General features: G+C 35.6%; 1 protein-coding gene across 2 annotated transcripts in view; it reads right to left on the bottom strand.

Moving 5' to 3' along the window:
- Positions 1–3,740: 3,740 nt before the first annotated feature.
- exoc2 (exocyst complex component 2) overlaps positions 3,741–14,877 on the bottom strand; it is a 340,160-nt gene continuing 329,023 nt past the window's right edge. For both annotated transcript variants that reach the window (XM_028803998.2, XM_028803999.2), the window contains exons 26-28: positions 8,725–8,786; positions 5,640–5,699; positions 3,741–5,294 (exon numbers count right to left, since the gene is read on the bottom strand). In XM_028803998.2, coding sequence (XP_028659831.1) covers positions 5,201–5,294; positions 5,640–5,699; positions 8,725–8,786 — 216 coding nt within the window. In that variant the 3' untranslated portion in view covers positions 3,741–5,200. The remainder of the gene's footprint in view (positions 5,295–5,639; positions 5,700–8,724; positions 8,787–14,877) is intronic.

Raw genomic sequence — 14,877 nt, 5'->3', positions numbered from 1 at the left:
CTGGAATGCACAGACTTCCACTTTATGGATATTAAGCACAGTCTGAATCTACATCTAGATCTTTGTGGCCTAGTTGCTAAGGAGATGGCCTGTCCATTTAAGGTTCCGCCACAACATCTCAATGTTTTTTTTTTTTTTTTCAGCCACTCATAGGTGGACTTACACATGTGCTTTGTCCTGCTGCATAACTTAACTGTGCTTGAATTTCAGATCACAGATTAATGGCTGGCCATTCTCCATCAGTACTTTATGGTAGAGAGCTAAATTCATGCTTCACTCAATTACGCTTAAGCATGAACGATGCAGCAAAGTATCCCCAGACCATCACACTACTACCCCATAAGTTAAATGTACAGTATATCATTTTTGCCCAGTGTGTGTCTAATGGTGGAATCATGAGTGCTGACATTACCTGAGTGCAGAGAGAGAAAGAGTCTGCAGTTCCTTAGATTTTTGTTTGACGATGGCTCTCATAGTGGTTTGCGGAAGTCCCATGGTTTAGAGATTGTTTTCCTTTCCAGACTTAATGTATATGTTTCAGTAACTTTCTCAGGTCTTTTGGAATATCTTTTGATCAAGGCATAGTGTGAGACCTTTTGACCAACATCACATTTCTAGAAAGTCTCTATTTAAGTGATGTTTAGAATTAGCAGGACTAGCAGCAATCAATGTGTCTAATCTAATTTAACCCATTATCATTAAAACTTGGCTAACTGATTGACTGAATGACCGAAGGGGCAATAACTTTTTCACATGTGTGTTATAGGTGTTGGTGAACTTTTTTTTTGATAAATAAAATGATCATGTAAAACTGTGCATTGTATTTACTCAAGATTGTCTTTTGTATCATACTGAATTTGTTTGGATAGCAGAAATAACAGTGTTATGAATAAGTATAAACAGATGCAATCAGGAAGGGGATAAACACTTTTGCACAGCACTGCATCACCCAGTGAGGTGCTTTTGAAAATCAAAGCTCAAATAGCCCTGGAAGGGAAAAAAGGCAAAACCACAACAATAGCAATGCTAAAAAATAATGGTAAGATGTATATTTCTTGCATGCTAATATCAAAAAAGACAAGCAAGTGATTTTTTTGGTACAACTTAAGTAAAGGTAATGAGTGTCCCAAAACACAACCCTTACCACCTACCTTTACCCAAAATGCAATAAAGCTGGGAACCTGTCACACTGCACTAAGAATAGCACAGTTTTTATTCAAGTAATGTTCTGCCAAGAAACATGACTCATAACAGAAATGTGCTACAATCTTTTACAAAATAAGTATTAGAGAAGAGACCAAAATCATGGGAAAATAATTACTATTTATGTCTTACGAGAAACAATATTTCATTGCTTATTTCATTAGGAAAATGTTTTGCACGGGTAAATCTTTATAAATCAGACGATAAATTGTTGAGAAAAAATACCAATATTTTAAAAGGTTCTAAACATACTACACAGGAAGCAACAACATCATTCAAATGTATTATCCTTCAATTCTAATGAAATTAGGAGGAAAAAACACCGTACCAAAACAAATTGATGACAGCCTATTCCTGCATATATCAAAATGCTATTACCAGTTATTTAGTGGTATTTAAAAGGAAGCTACATTCACAATTGTTTCCTCATTGCTTGTGGGATGAAATATGCATCAGTAGGAAAGTGAAATGTGTACAAATGTAAATGCAGTGATATCACCTATTGCTTTTATTTTTAATTGCAGCTCGCTTGAAACATTAAAATGAGAAATTAAATGTGATATCTTGCAGATGTTACATCCAAATAAACAGAATGTGTACATATTAAGACAGAATTTACTCTTTCAAGGAGTTTAAGGATTACTTTGAAACAAACAGGATATATTGATTAAGGTACAATACTAGCACACTACGTCCAACACTTAAGATGTTTATGGCTTGTGCAACACATACAAATGTTTATTGTATTTTCTCATGCATGTTCTTCTCCCTTTGATGAAGATACCTGAAATAATACTAAACCTGTCATCTTTTATATAACTGATAAAAGCTCAAATCTAGAAGCAGTTTGTTAATAAAAACATATTTCTTCCATAAAGCCCTTTTTAAAAAAATAACACAACAGAATTAATTCTGTACAGTAATTTATGCATATATCTGACTCATTTGCTGGTTAAAATGTGTAAAAGAAAATGAGCTGGTTTATATGACATACAGTGCTTGGAATTGATGGGCAATTACAGGAACCAAGGCCGTTAACTACTTGTTTTCATATATTATTTAAGCTTAGAATAAAAAAGTGCTTTTCCAAGAAACTGGCCTAAATAAACTTACACCTATAGTGTTTATATTGTCTTTCAAAAATATATGCACCATGTATATATACATACACAACTCACACGCTTCACACATGCACATCAGGAAGCATAGGGGATTGTAAATCAGCTTCACCTGATTTGGTGGAAATGAAAATGACAACAGGTGCACAGAAGAGACAACAGCAAGACAACCCCCAAAAAGAGAATGGTTTTACAGGTGGTAGCCACAGAAAATTGCTCTCTCCTTATCCTCCCTCACTGATTCTTCTGAAGTTTTGCATTTTCCTAGTGTCCTTGTCACTAATGGTAACATGAGACTGTACCTGCAGCCGATTCAGGTTGTGCAGGTAGTCCAGTTCCTGGAGGAGATACCAGGAGAAGGGCCATACATGAGGAGAGCTGGGCACGGCCATTGAAAGGTATCAACCCAGCAGCATGACTAATGCTTTATATGAGGACGAACAGGAGGAGCACTGCTAAAGCCCTACAAAATGACCTCCAGATGGCTACAGGTTCTCTAGACATTAATCTAATTGAGAACCTCTGGGATGTTATGCATCAGTGCATCTGACTCCCCCAAGTAGCGCCACAGACTGTCCAGAAGGTCACTGATGCCCTTATCCAGGTTTGGGGACAGATCCCCCAGGACATCATCCACTGTCACATCAGAAGCATGCCCAAACGTTGTCCGGAGTGCATACAGGCATATGGAAGCCATAAATACTAAGTAGTCATATTATGAGTTACTGTGACAAATTTTTTTTTTTTTTTTTTCAATTTTTGAATCTGATTTTCGGTGTGATGTTGAATCTAGCCCTCAAAGAGATGGTGATTTTGGTTTTCATTGAGTGTTGTTACATCATTTTGTTCTCAACAAATTAAATACAGTATTACTCAGTAAAGATTTTCCTTGAGTGTTTTGTTTATCAAGGTCTAATATATGATTTAAGTGTTCCCTTAATTTCTGAGCAGTGTGAAATTGAACCTCAGATGTCAATGTTTGCTAACTGCCTGACCAACCAGAAGTGTTATCTGGCATGTAAACACCCAATAATCAGATTGCGATTCAGACTTGAAAAGAATGTAGTACTCCGAACTTCACCATTCCAAATAAGTAAACCAGCTGCTGTGGCACATCGTCAGAGGCTTTGCCTCAGGCGCTGATGTCCGAGGTTCAATCCCCATAAGGGGCATACACCTGACGAGCCCCAATACGGGCGAAACACGTGTCATGTACTCTTTGTATTATTTGGCAGATATTATATCACATATTATATATAAACACAAGTCAGTCACAATACACAATATAAGATTTAAGAGTGAAATCTCTGTGCAAAATAAAAAAAAACAAACAACAATATTAAAAAACCAAACTCTCAAAACATTAATCCTTACAAACCAGCATGTTTCATTGAGCTTTTAACAAAGGTAATAATTACATAATTTTCAAATAGAATTTCATATTCAGAATATATCCAAACTAAATCAAAATTTTAAATTATTATAAACATCTGTGATAAGGCAGTTATTCATCAGTTCAAGACTAGGATGAAAGGTAATAATGTGATCATTATAATCTTATAAAAACTAAAACAAAAAGTAAATGCTGGTAACATACAAAATACAAGAAAGGTTTAATAGTACTTGTGTCAACTGAGTACCCCTTTGCATAATACACTTCATGCCATTTATTTGATATTCAAGTGACACTGAAAAGCTACAGAAATTAGGAGTAAGGAAAGAGGTTAAAACAAAAGGGATCTGTAGAAAGAAATCCACCCAAATCAGCAGTGTATACTGTACAATGCACACTTGGTAGTATAAAAAGAAAAAAGTAATTGTATGTCCTTAAATGATCCAATCATGGGTCAATCTCAATTTTGGACTTTGAGTCTGAGATTAAACTATTGACAGTTTGTGTGTATTACCCTTTCCTGCCCAGTCTGGGCTGAATTCTTTAATGACAAAGCTGGTATTTCACTGTTATAAGTGAAAAAACATTTAGATTTTTTAAAAATTAAACACAATGCTTTCCCTGAATTAACTTTTCAATACCATCCGAATTGTAAAATTAAAAACAAATGGTGCATTAATTATAGTTTCGAAGGATAAACAGTGAATAATATGCTTTCACCCACATGTATTATTCTTCACAAGACTGTTTATCTATTAGATAATGCAAATTCTTAAATATACAAATACAGTCATGTAGTTAGTATGTTCTTTGCAGTATTTAATAAAGTAAAGCTAACATCAGTAGTGCAAGGTGAAAATCAAAATTAAGTAAACTAGTGTTCGGTTTCTTATACATTTGAGCTTAAATCTTAAACAAGAATGAACATTTTTCACTTCATTATTCTTCATAACAAATATTAAACATGAAAATGAACCCATTATAAAGACTTTTAATACATAATGAAGAAAAACTGATTTGTTACACCTCACATCTTCTGTGTATGTACATCACATTCCTTACCGAAAGAAATTAAAAAGAAAACATTTCAGTCATTCAGTACATATAGTAACTTCTGTAACAGAATACTAGGACACATATTTAACGCAGAATCTGTAAGAATATTTTGGTATCAACATAATAATTGTTTAGTACTAAGAACAGATTTGATAATTTTTTCCAAAGTATAAGCCTGTAGTAAGAACATGTTTGCAGAACATTAACTGCAGTTCATCAGTGTGTCTTTAGTGAATAGAGCAGTGGGTTTCCACATTTAAAACCTAGCTGAACAAAAAAATAAAATAAAAAAATGAAAAGGGATGAGTACATGCACACCAATCAAAAAAAAAAAAAAAACAACCCTGAACAGTGTTCTTACTTATAGGGTTTAAAACAAGAAAATAAAATTAATTACAGGGATTGCATGTTTAGATATGTCTCTTCGAGCTTATGTTTTTACTGGGTAGATAGTAGGGGCTTGAAAACACGTCAGTTGCAAATGCATGCTGCTTTTAAACTTGTTCAAGAGTTCTTCTAGTAACCTGTGGGAACACAACAGTGTATTAATGAATACAGCACAATAAATGATGCAATAACATGTGCAATATCTGTACTTGACAAATTTGCTTCAGAAGACAAAAATTATACTATGAATGATTTTATATAGCTCTCAGACAGCTTTTAAACTTGAATTACATGTCTCTGACTGTTATTAAAAAGCAAATAAGCATGGAAATATGCATGTATTTCATGTTTTAAGTTACTATTAAAATAATGGGATGTATAAACCTACCAACAAGAAAGTTCTTACAAACATTATACTGTTAAAAAAACTGTCTTTTGGTTTACACATAGAGATATGACCATGATTTAACAGTTTAACATACTTTTTGTCTGCTCCACTCTGTAGCTGAGGCAAAGCTTCAAGAGCCTGTTTAAAGCTGCGACTGTGAAGGAAGAGAAAAAACGTATCAGAAATGGGTATGGCAAAACATAAACAGAATCAGAATGCTTAAAATCAAAATGTTACATGTAAACAAATACTTCAAATATTAATTTAAATTGTTATTTACAGGAGTACCACAACTTCATTTCAGACTGGACATTGTAAAATACCATTAAAATGTGCATGTAAATGTATTTCCTAGCCAAAATACAAGAACAAATCTTACTAATCTTATTAATATCTGTTTTGGAATATATACTGTAATCACAAAATGGGATCCCTTCTTGTAATTTACAGGGGGAAAAAATATTTTGATGAAGCACTGACAAGAGTTGCCACCTGCTAATGTAGGAGATTACCCCTCAACCACAGCATTTAAATGAAGACTAGAGATTCATCGTGTTACCATAATGTACTGTACTCCTATAAGAGCATCTGATGAGGATGTGCATGTTGTGTTTTAATAAATGAGGTAATCGTTGACATTGGCGGTTACTGAATCTGTACCATTCTCATTTTGCAGATATGAGAATCTCTGTATATTGCATCTCCTTGTGTTTGCGTTTTAAATATTGCATTTTAAATATTAAAAAAAATACATTTTGGAGATATGTGCTGGCACTTAGCAATGCTGGCACTTAGACCAACCTTCTGGATGCTGAAATGCAAGTAGAGTAGATGGATGACATTAGCATCACTAGTGATAGACATAGGATCAGACCTCTTTCAAATTTCCCAAAAATCAGGTGCACTAGCTTTCACTATAGTAATCTATAGAATGACCTTGGAGGTATTGACAATTTAGGCGCCCTAGGACAGATCTGCTTTATGATGCCTTTAACTATTATTAGGATTGGAGAAAAATAGTACAATGTATTACAGAACTCAATACTGAATTTTATTTTCTTTGAAACCTTTGTGGATTAAAGTTAAGCTTTCCTTTTCTTTAAGGCAACGCACATTAATACATTGCTATTTACAACGTACTTACATTGCCACTTATAGGAGCTTTAAAAACTTTATTTGAAGAAAACAAAAAAAAACCTTATGTACTGTATATCTAGATATTTACATTTTATATATATCGCATTGTCTTGAGCTTGTTTTTAAAAATATTCTAATGAGTACAGCAAATAAACTGCTCTGAAAAGGTTTCTCTGAATGCTGAATTATGAGTCAAACTTGTTTTTAATATAAACATAAGCTTTTTTTAATAAATCTTTACGAATAGGTCCTTAATCCAAATGGTTAACACCTTTTTTGAAACACCTCCCCCAAGTTACTGAATATAGGGCTACACTAATTTTACAATGAAGCTTTGTAAACCTCAAGCCTTTAAAGGCTGCATTTTTTATAAAAAGAAAAAAAGAACTATTTTCAGTTAGAGGTAGAAGGTCTACCAAAACCCAAGTTCTGGAAAAATAGTTTCGTTTCCCAATTGCACGTTAGGAGTTAATGTGGCTTAACTGGAAGACAGCAGAAGAGGCTAACCTCAGAGTTAAATTGTAACCTAGCATATAGCTGTTCACAACAAAGATATAAATATTGATGATGGTGAGCATACTGTAATATAAAAAGTCATGTGGTAGAAACCAACTGTGAATTTTGAGTTGACACTATCAGAAGTAAATTCATTCAGTATGTCATTAAATAAACTTTTGCTGTTTTTCTTTATAATGTTATTGAGGTCTTTAATGTAGTTTGACTTTCTACACTAACACTTAGTTTTTCATGCAGAGTTTTCCTTCATTTTTGTGGCTAAAGCAAATATCCTTGTAAACCTTATATTACCATCTAAGTACTGTGACCAAAGAATGCTGAGGAAAATGTCAGAGATTGATTGAGTACAGGGAAAAAAACAACCTCTGATCTTGCCATTGTAGCAGATACAGATTTTGTTTCCTAAATTTAGTTCAAAGTGCACACTTGCTAAGCAAAGTATGTTGCTAGCCTCACTGTCAGAGCATTTTTGCAGAACAAGCAGCTTTAACAGAGTATGGGAGAGTGCTGATGTACATTTTCACCATGCAAAGCCATCTTTTGGCATTGTTGTTCTAAAAGATGTGACACAAAACAAACTGGAAATGGAAAGTAGTTCAAGGAATCTGCTTGCTAATATCACTTTGAAGCTAGCTTCACTCTACAGTAATTCCATGAATGGCATGCAGGTGGGCAAATGAAAACAATTTTGTTTAAGTTCAAAGACTATAACCTAAATTACTGTATACTTGAAAAAAATGCCTACACATGAAACTGTTCACTTACATTAGAAGACACCTGACACTAAATAACAAAAATATGCACTGATTTACGGTAATGCAAATCAAGTACAAATTTTACAATAGTTTACCTTGAAAGATTTTCACAAACCGTGGGAAAATTTCTTTTTGATATAGCTTTTGATCTAGGAAAAACTAACTCATTAAGTAAGGTGTTACCTTTAATTAAATATCAGTTTTAAATCTTTCTAACCTTAACATTATGCATTTCTCTTCCTAAAAGATAACTGGAGTGCCGATTTTTATTATGATTCTACTCTACACAACTTGTGCAATCTGTGCACAAAATTCAATTTAAACTTCCTTCACTGTAAAACAGAAATAAAATTTTCTTGTTACTTCTCTTTAAAGGTACAAAGAAGCATACTTATGCAAAATTATATTGCACATTCTAATAATACTCCTATATTTCATAAAAGTAAAGCCATATGATTAAAACAAAAGTAATTACATTTTGAACAAGTATTAATGACAGCCATTAAATGATAAATAGATTGAATTAAGCACTTTCTGTGAATAAGTACACCCTGCAATTGAACACATGTTTAATTCCCACTGACACTAATTAGTGGTCATAAGTGTCTTCACTACAGTTGGCCAACGCCACATGAATACTATTATTTCATTGGTGAAAATCAACATTTGGTAAAAGTAGCCTTTAAAAGACTTACGTGTGACTGCAGTTTTCACTCAAATTCATGTCTATATTTGTGCACTGGTTTTTATTACACTAAATTAAGAACTTACATGCATTCAGAAGAAAGATACGATACAATGGCATCTTTCAGGGCACATATTTCCAGCCTTGCCTATAAATGTAAACAAATGGAAAACAATATTATATCATACTTTCATATTTTAACACTAGAATTACCAAAGCCAAAAGCACAAGTTTATTTGATATTTGGACTAAAGTCTTCACACATTATACACTTCATGTCATTATTAGTATAACATGGAAAAAGGTTCTGCTTTAGGTATGTGTTCAGCATTTCTTGCCTCACATTTCCTTTCATCCTACACTTACCCAGATCTTTGTAGACCTGGAACACACATGAAATGCATGTATTCCAAATAACGATATACTGTATTATTTACCTTAAACAACTCCAGGAACCTCACACGCAGATAAGGAGCCTTGGCTTGAGCTGGGAGAGTTAAGCTCCGTCAAGGAAGGGGATGGGAAAGAAGGCTGCCTGTGCTGATCAACACATTTACAAAACAAAAGACACTGATGGAGAGGTGCGAAGGGATTTAAGGTGGGCTGGGATTACAAGTTTTTTCGTAGGCTTTGGTAATTCTAGTGTTAATGGACTTGTAATGCAGAAAATATATAGGTAAAAACATGTACCACACTAACAGTTAACTGACACACAATAAGCAGCATAGAATCAAGTTTTAAAAATATGTGGTATCATAAACAGATCCTTACAACTGCTTAAGTACATAACCGTCAATCTAAGAAGCAAATCTATTACTCTGAATAAAATGGAGAATCAAAAATGTGAAACAAGCATACTTTTCTTCACATTTGAGAAAAAAAAAACATTCTGCACACTTGATATAAATACATGCCAGTCTGAAATTACTAGATAAAAGGAAATCATGCTATATAGTAAATTATTATGTTTATTAATTGAAATTTATATTTCTTACAGTTTAATATATTGCGCATTGGCTGACTTTCCACCTGTGATGGACATCAGCTTACACAGTGTGCTGTAAGGACTAGGGTTTTTAAAGTACTGTCATAGGCAATTATAATTTTTTCACAGAAAGGATTAAAAATATAATGATTCATTAGTGGTGTATTTCAGAGATGTAACAGCAGACTCCCACATTCTGAATCCACAGAGACACTAGCAGCTGCTATTTTTATTATTTTCATTATGATTCTAGACTCATGGGACACCATATACTGTATCTGCCCAGAAAATCTGCAACACAATTTATTTTTGCTAGTAACTTATTATAGAACTAGCTATGCTACCTGTCTAAGACAAGTTGAAAACTAAGTAATCAACTTAGATGTAATGCATGCTGTAATAAAATGTATTGCATTCATCATTCCAACGGATGGTGTGTCACAAACATATTAATAAAATGAATTATTACAAATATTTGATATGAACCATTTGTAGTAATGATAAATGCAATGAATATGTCTCACTTATATGCCATCTGGTATGGGATTCATAAAAGCAGTGTTAATGTCTGATGTGCCATGTGTTGGAATGACAAATGCAAAGCATTTTATCCTTAAATGTTTGTGATATGTCATCTGTTGGAAAAATACAGACATAGCAACTATACGGATATACAGACACTGATCCTATTATTAAGGTGTGTTGTTTGAATACATTCACATGATAACTAGCTATATTTGCTATTCTTCCTTTTATGTCTACATAAATATCCATAAGTCCCAATTGATCATAATAATTAAATTATTCTACAGCAGAGCTTAGAAGGAAGAAATACCCAGCACTCATTAACATTTACATTGCTGCAACTGTTTGGCAAAAAGCAAATGAAATTGACTCAGAATATTGCTTTGGTATTTCTGACATATCAGTTATCAAGACCAGATACATTTCAGGTGCCACAACTAAATTAGCTTGCTGTAAATTCCAGAATTGTCTTTAATACCTTGCTGTTTACTTACAGAACACCAAAGCAGAACACTACATAAACTGTGGCCTACTTCTTACATATGAAAATCTGCAAATCACCTTAGATTCTGTAAAGATAACCCTTATTATTCCATAATATTACTGCTGGATTGACCTGATATATGAAATTGATACTGCTTCAATTTGTGGTTATGTACTTTTCCCTTAAACCAGGGGTCTCCAACCTTTTTTCCCCTGACAGCTACTTTTACAAAATGAAAATGACTGAGTGCTACTCATGTTTTCTAACGTTTATTCTCATAGCTTATTTCAACCCAAACAAACTGAATAAGCTTGTTTTGCCTGAACATTTACAAAATGTTGGTGTCTAGAACTCACATTTTGCATTAAAACATCACAAAAAATAATTAGTTCACCTGCAAGTGCATTTTGTATGTCTGCATGCATTTTGAATTAAAACATGAATGTTGTCAAAACAAAACAATGCAATTCTAAATACACAGATATTACTTAATCATTTGTCATTTTGTTACATGTCACTGTTTCACTTCACAAGAGTATTCACATGTCCAGTTGCATGTGTGATGTGTTTTTTAGTTAGTCAGATGACTGGCACTGCATGGAGTCAACAAGAAAGGTGTATGGTGGAGTGTAGCCACATAGGTTCACTCTTATGGAGTCATTTAAATGTTCATCTGTTAGTCTTGTTCTGTGCTTTGATTTCATGACATTCATGTCAGACTCACAGAGGTAAGCAGACATTTTCAGAGCTGCTTGGTGAAGATTCTTATAGTTATCTGGCTCTACTAAGCTCCAGAAATGCTGAAAATGCTGTTAAGACTTTAACTGCACATTATTTTGAAGGTTTACTAATATATAATACTAGCCGATGCCCGCCGTAGCATACGGTAGTGTAAGAATAGGAACGGAAAACGGTGAGAAAGGAATTCAGAAATCAAGAAGGTTGTGCATAGATGTTTTGGTGGAGAAGACAGATAGAGTCGAAAGATCTAACCCTAGAAAAAGCTACGTACAACTGACCATAGCTGAAGACTGGTATCAGGTCTGTGCTCTGGTCTTTGGGTATCCGACAATGCATGTAGAATTTCTGGCCAAGCAGGATTACATGTGAAAGTGATAAATAAATCAGGCTTTCTGAATTATGTACTATGGCCATGGCATCCTGATAGTTTTGTTGCATGTATCTTGGACTTCCTGGAAAAGTTGACGGTAATATAATTTTGCCTACATGTACGTTATTTTCAGCGTTTGCTCGCAGTGCGTCTGATAGTCCCTTGTACTGTTCCACGTGCAGATCTTGTTGATGTAATCTGAGATAGTTGAGACGTGCGCCCTCTGTTTTAACATACGCATCTACGACGTACTGTTGGAATAGTTTGCCGCTGGAGTGGAAAATACTAAATGTATTCCTCATTGCTAATCTGTACGTGTAAAATTGGCATTGAGTAAGCCTTATTCACTTGGCGGTTCTTTTATCAGGAACATGTTGTAAATCTTTGTGCCAGCCAATGTATCCATAAGGGGTTAAAAGTGGGTAAACCATAGGATCGCAATTCATATTGAGCGTGGAAATCTGTTTACAGGAGTTGCCTATGGGATAGATGCAAATGTGCCTTTCGGCAGGTGGGTCGCCATCTTCTCCGACGAAAATTGCTGCAATGTCGGTGTGACATGTCAGGGCATTGTATCGTCGTAAATCCTGCCTAGGGTTTTCCTTGAAAACCATTCGTACAGATGCTGTTGGATTAGATTGAGTGATTTCATGCATGTGTTTGTATGATTTAGCAAAGGGGTTGATGGTTCTGAGCATGGAATCTAGCTGGAGAAGTACATTTTAGCTGCATGCAGAGTTTGCTTTATTTTGTAAGCGTACTTCAGTAGCTTGCACTGTGTCAAACACATACAACTGTCCATATCCTGGAGAGGTAGAAGTGTTAGTGTATAGTGGAGAGATTTGGTGATAAATATGGTCCGTGGCCAGGAGGTCGAGTTACCTGTGCACCCATGGACGCAAACGCTAGAGAAGAGTTGTATTCTTGAATGTGTTCATGATAATTTTTAACTTCTGATGTTTGCTGTGTAAGAAGCTGTTGTAAAGACACAGGAGCCGCAGGCAGCATGGGGAAGGGTTCGGAAGAGGACGAATAGGAATCAAGAAATGCCGTGTCGGCTGCGTGTGGGCGGGACTGTTTTGAAGTGTGAGGAAGGGTTTGGAAGAGGACAAACAGGAATCGAGAAATGTCGTGTCGGTTGCGTGTGGGTGGGACCAGTTTTGAAGAAGAGCCACAGGCAGCGTGGGGAAGGGTTTGGAAAAGGACGAATAGGAAGCTGTTGTAAAGACACAGGAGCCGCAGGCAGCATGGGGAAGGGTTCGGAAGAGGATGAATAGGAATCAAGAAATGCCGTGTCAGCTGCGTGTGGGCGGGACTGTTTTGAAGTGTGAGGAAGGGTTTGGAAGAGGACAAACAGGAATCGAGAAATGTCGTGTCGGTTGCGTGTGGGTGGGACCAGTTTTGAAGAAGAGCCACAGGCAGCGTGGGGAAGGGTTTGGAAAAGGACGAATAGGAATCGAGAAATGCCATGTCAGCTGTGTGTGGGTGGGACTGGTTTTGAAGTGGAAGCAGGACGAACCAGAAGAGAAATATATATAAGAGATATAAAATCCAATGTTTGTCTGGGGCGGCACGGTGGCGCAGTGGGTAGCGCTGCTGCCAAGCAGTTAGGAGACCCAGGTTCGCTTCTTGGTTCCTCCCTGCGTGGAGTTTGCATGTTCTCCCCGTGTCTGCGTGGGTTTCCTCCCACAGTCCAAATACATGCAGGTTAGGTGCATTGGCGATTCCAAATTGTTCCTAGTGTGTGCTTGGTGTGTGTGTATGTGTGCACGTGCCCTGTGGTGGGCTGGCGCCCTGCCTGGGGTTTGTCTCCTGCCTTGCGCCCTGTGTTGGCTGGGATTGGCTCCAGCAGACCCCCGTGACCCTGTAGTTAGGATATAGCGGGTTGGATAATGGATGGATAGATGTTTGTCTGTATTTCTGTCTGCTTTTTCACGAAAGAACTACTTAACAGATTTAGATCGGTTGATTTTGCGACTTCTCTCATTTCACTTTGTATCACAGTTTGCATGCGGTACCAATTTATCTGTGTGAATCCGAAATACACTCAACAGGCTGAGGGGAGGGGCCTTCCTCACTCACTCACCAGCTTCGGGGCGAGTTCCTTAACTCCGCTTAGCTAGCAAACAATTCAACATTGAAAAGATAGATTGAAATTCAGATTGTGGATCATGATTTTGTGTTAAAAGGATCGTGATATGATTTTTTTGGAAAGATTGCCCACCCCTAATTTGACTAATCAAGTTTTCAAATTCATTAACCCTTTGGCAAGCTACTTGGAAAGGGGTTGCAAGCTACTGGTAGCTCGCAAGCGACATGTTGGAGACCCCTGCCTTAAACTATTTAAGACGTCAATCCATGAAACTGCTATGCTCAAAGCATTCAGAATCTCACATCGCATAGGTAGTAACTTTTTTCCTGACCCTTTCTTTCTGACATACTGTCCTCCTGATATAACTACATTATATCTGCAAAATGTACTTCATTGAGTAACCTATGAGGTTCATTGTGTTAAAAGAATGTAGTAACCTGAGGTTACTTTGGTATGCAACCCAACACTAAGGTGGCCATTTAAATTAATGGAGGAAAAAGTAAATTTCAAGGAATTATTTAATATTTTTTGTAAAAATTAGTTATTACTTTTTACTGTTAACTAACCATTATTTCATATAATGTATATTGCTGTAATAAATAAGTTTTGCTCATAATGTATACTGTATGTTCAAAAATTTAAAAAAAAGATGGGAGAAAAAGTGAAAAGTATTTAAGCGAAAAAAAAAAAAAAAAGACATTCCAGCTATGGCTATATCCGTGACTTCAAATAATGGAAGGAGCCAGTTTCTCTATAAATACATAATGCTGTTTATTCAGTTATTGTTATTTTGTGACCATATTTTGTTCAGGTGTGCTGTCTGCATATTTTGTAGTTAGAGGCACGGTGCCACAGTGGTTAGCCAGTCTACTTCACAACTTATGGAACATTTATAGTCACAATAATAGGTCAAGCATAGTTGGCACATAATTCACAACCCCTCAGGGACATTTAAAAGACCATTAAAACATAATTTACTCAAAGCAACAATCCCAATTCCAAAAAAAGTTGGGATGCCGTGTAAAACGTAAATTAAAACAGA

Source organism: Erpetoichthys calabaricus, chromosome 6 (assembly GCF_900747795.2).
Source record: "Erpetoichthys calabaricus chromosome 6, fErpCal1.3, whole genome shotgun sequence".
In the NCBI taxonomy this organism is placed as follows: domain Eukaryota; kingdom Metazoa; phylum Chordata; class Cladistia; order Polypteriformes; family Polypteridae; genus Erpetoichthys; species Erpetoichthys calabaricus.
Note: the sequence above shows the minus strand (reverse complement) of the source record. Positions and strands in the feature narration are given on the sequence as shown.